General features: G+C 42.5%; 1 protein-coding gene across 1 annotated transcript; it reads left to right on the forward strand.

The window, feature by feature from the left end:
- Nucleotides 1–766: 766 nt before the first annotated feature.
- Nucleotides 767–927, forward strand: SARC_17149 (hypothetical protein; the record flags this gene model as incomplete). Its single annotated transcript, XM_014288753.1, has 1 exon — nt 767–927. A coding segment is annotated over one exon (161 nt), but the record flags the coding sequence as incomplete, so codon positions are not given.
- Nucleotides 928–1,015: the final 88 nt, after the last annotated feature.

Genomic DNA, 1,015 nt, shown 5'->3' on the forward strand with positions numbered 1-1,015 from the left:
GTGTGTGTGTGTGTGTGTGTTTGTGTGTGTGTGTGTGTATTGCGAGGTTCCGAATGTGTTGATACGACCTCACAGATGGATATACGCTTTGTGTTCAGTCGAATAAGATACACTATACGACTGTATCTGCCTCACTAAAGTATATGAGCGCGGCAATTTACCGTTCATCATACTTCAACCCAACAAGAAAAGTCTTAGACCAGATCCAATGTGATTGGAAGCGAACGATTGGATGGCAGAGAATAAGAGCGGGAACCCATCTTGTACCGGTATTCATTTAGCTGCAAATCGGTAATATTTAGGGTTTATAATATGTACCGTTCCTTAGGATTTTTATATTTTTGGTCTTCTGGAGTTCCAATCTGTTAGTGACTCATCGATCTGTGCAAGACTGATGCCATTGGCGAAGATGTAAGAAATAGGTCCGTAGCGGGCTTTTATTGAACGCCGTTTTGTACCAACCCAAAACCGAAAACCTGAAGCCAAATTTGTCCCTTCCTGCATTCTTTATCGGAACCCATATAGCTAAAAATGGGTGCTCAACATATAATCTCAACTAAAAGCAGGACAACTCTCGTAGGGGTGATGTATAATTTTTGTTTATTTTATTTATATACGGTGGTTGTGTAATATACGATTCTGAGAGTCTTGCACAGTCTGAGTCGGGTGTAAGTATTCACCTACGCACACTCGTACGCAATACTTGCACACTCATATACGCGAGCCCTCATCTAATAAGCACAGTACATACACACGGATCTCCACCATGGGTAATCGTGGAATGGAGGACCTGATCCAGGTCGTGAACGGTCTCCAAGATTCGTTCGCGGCCCTTGGCCGTGATGTGCCTATTGATCTGCCGCAAATAGCTGTAGTGGGTGGACAGAGTGCGGGAAAGAGTTCAGTGCTGGAAAATTTCGTTGGAAAGTATGTGTAAACATATCTGCGTATATTTGCATCAATACTTTCGCGTATCTCAACCAGGTAATAGTCTGAATATAACTACATATATATC

Source organism: Sphaeroforma arctica (assembly GCF_001186125.1).
Source record: "Sphaeroforma arctica JP610 unplaced genomic scaffold supercont1.9869, whole genome shotgun sequence".
Lineage (NCBI taxonomy): Eukaryota > Ichthyosporea > Ichthyophonida > Sphaeroforma > Sphaeroforma arctica.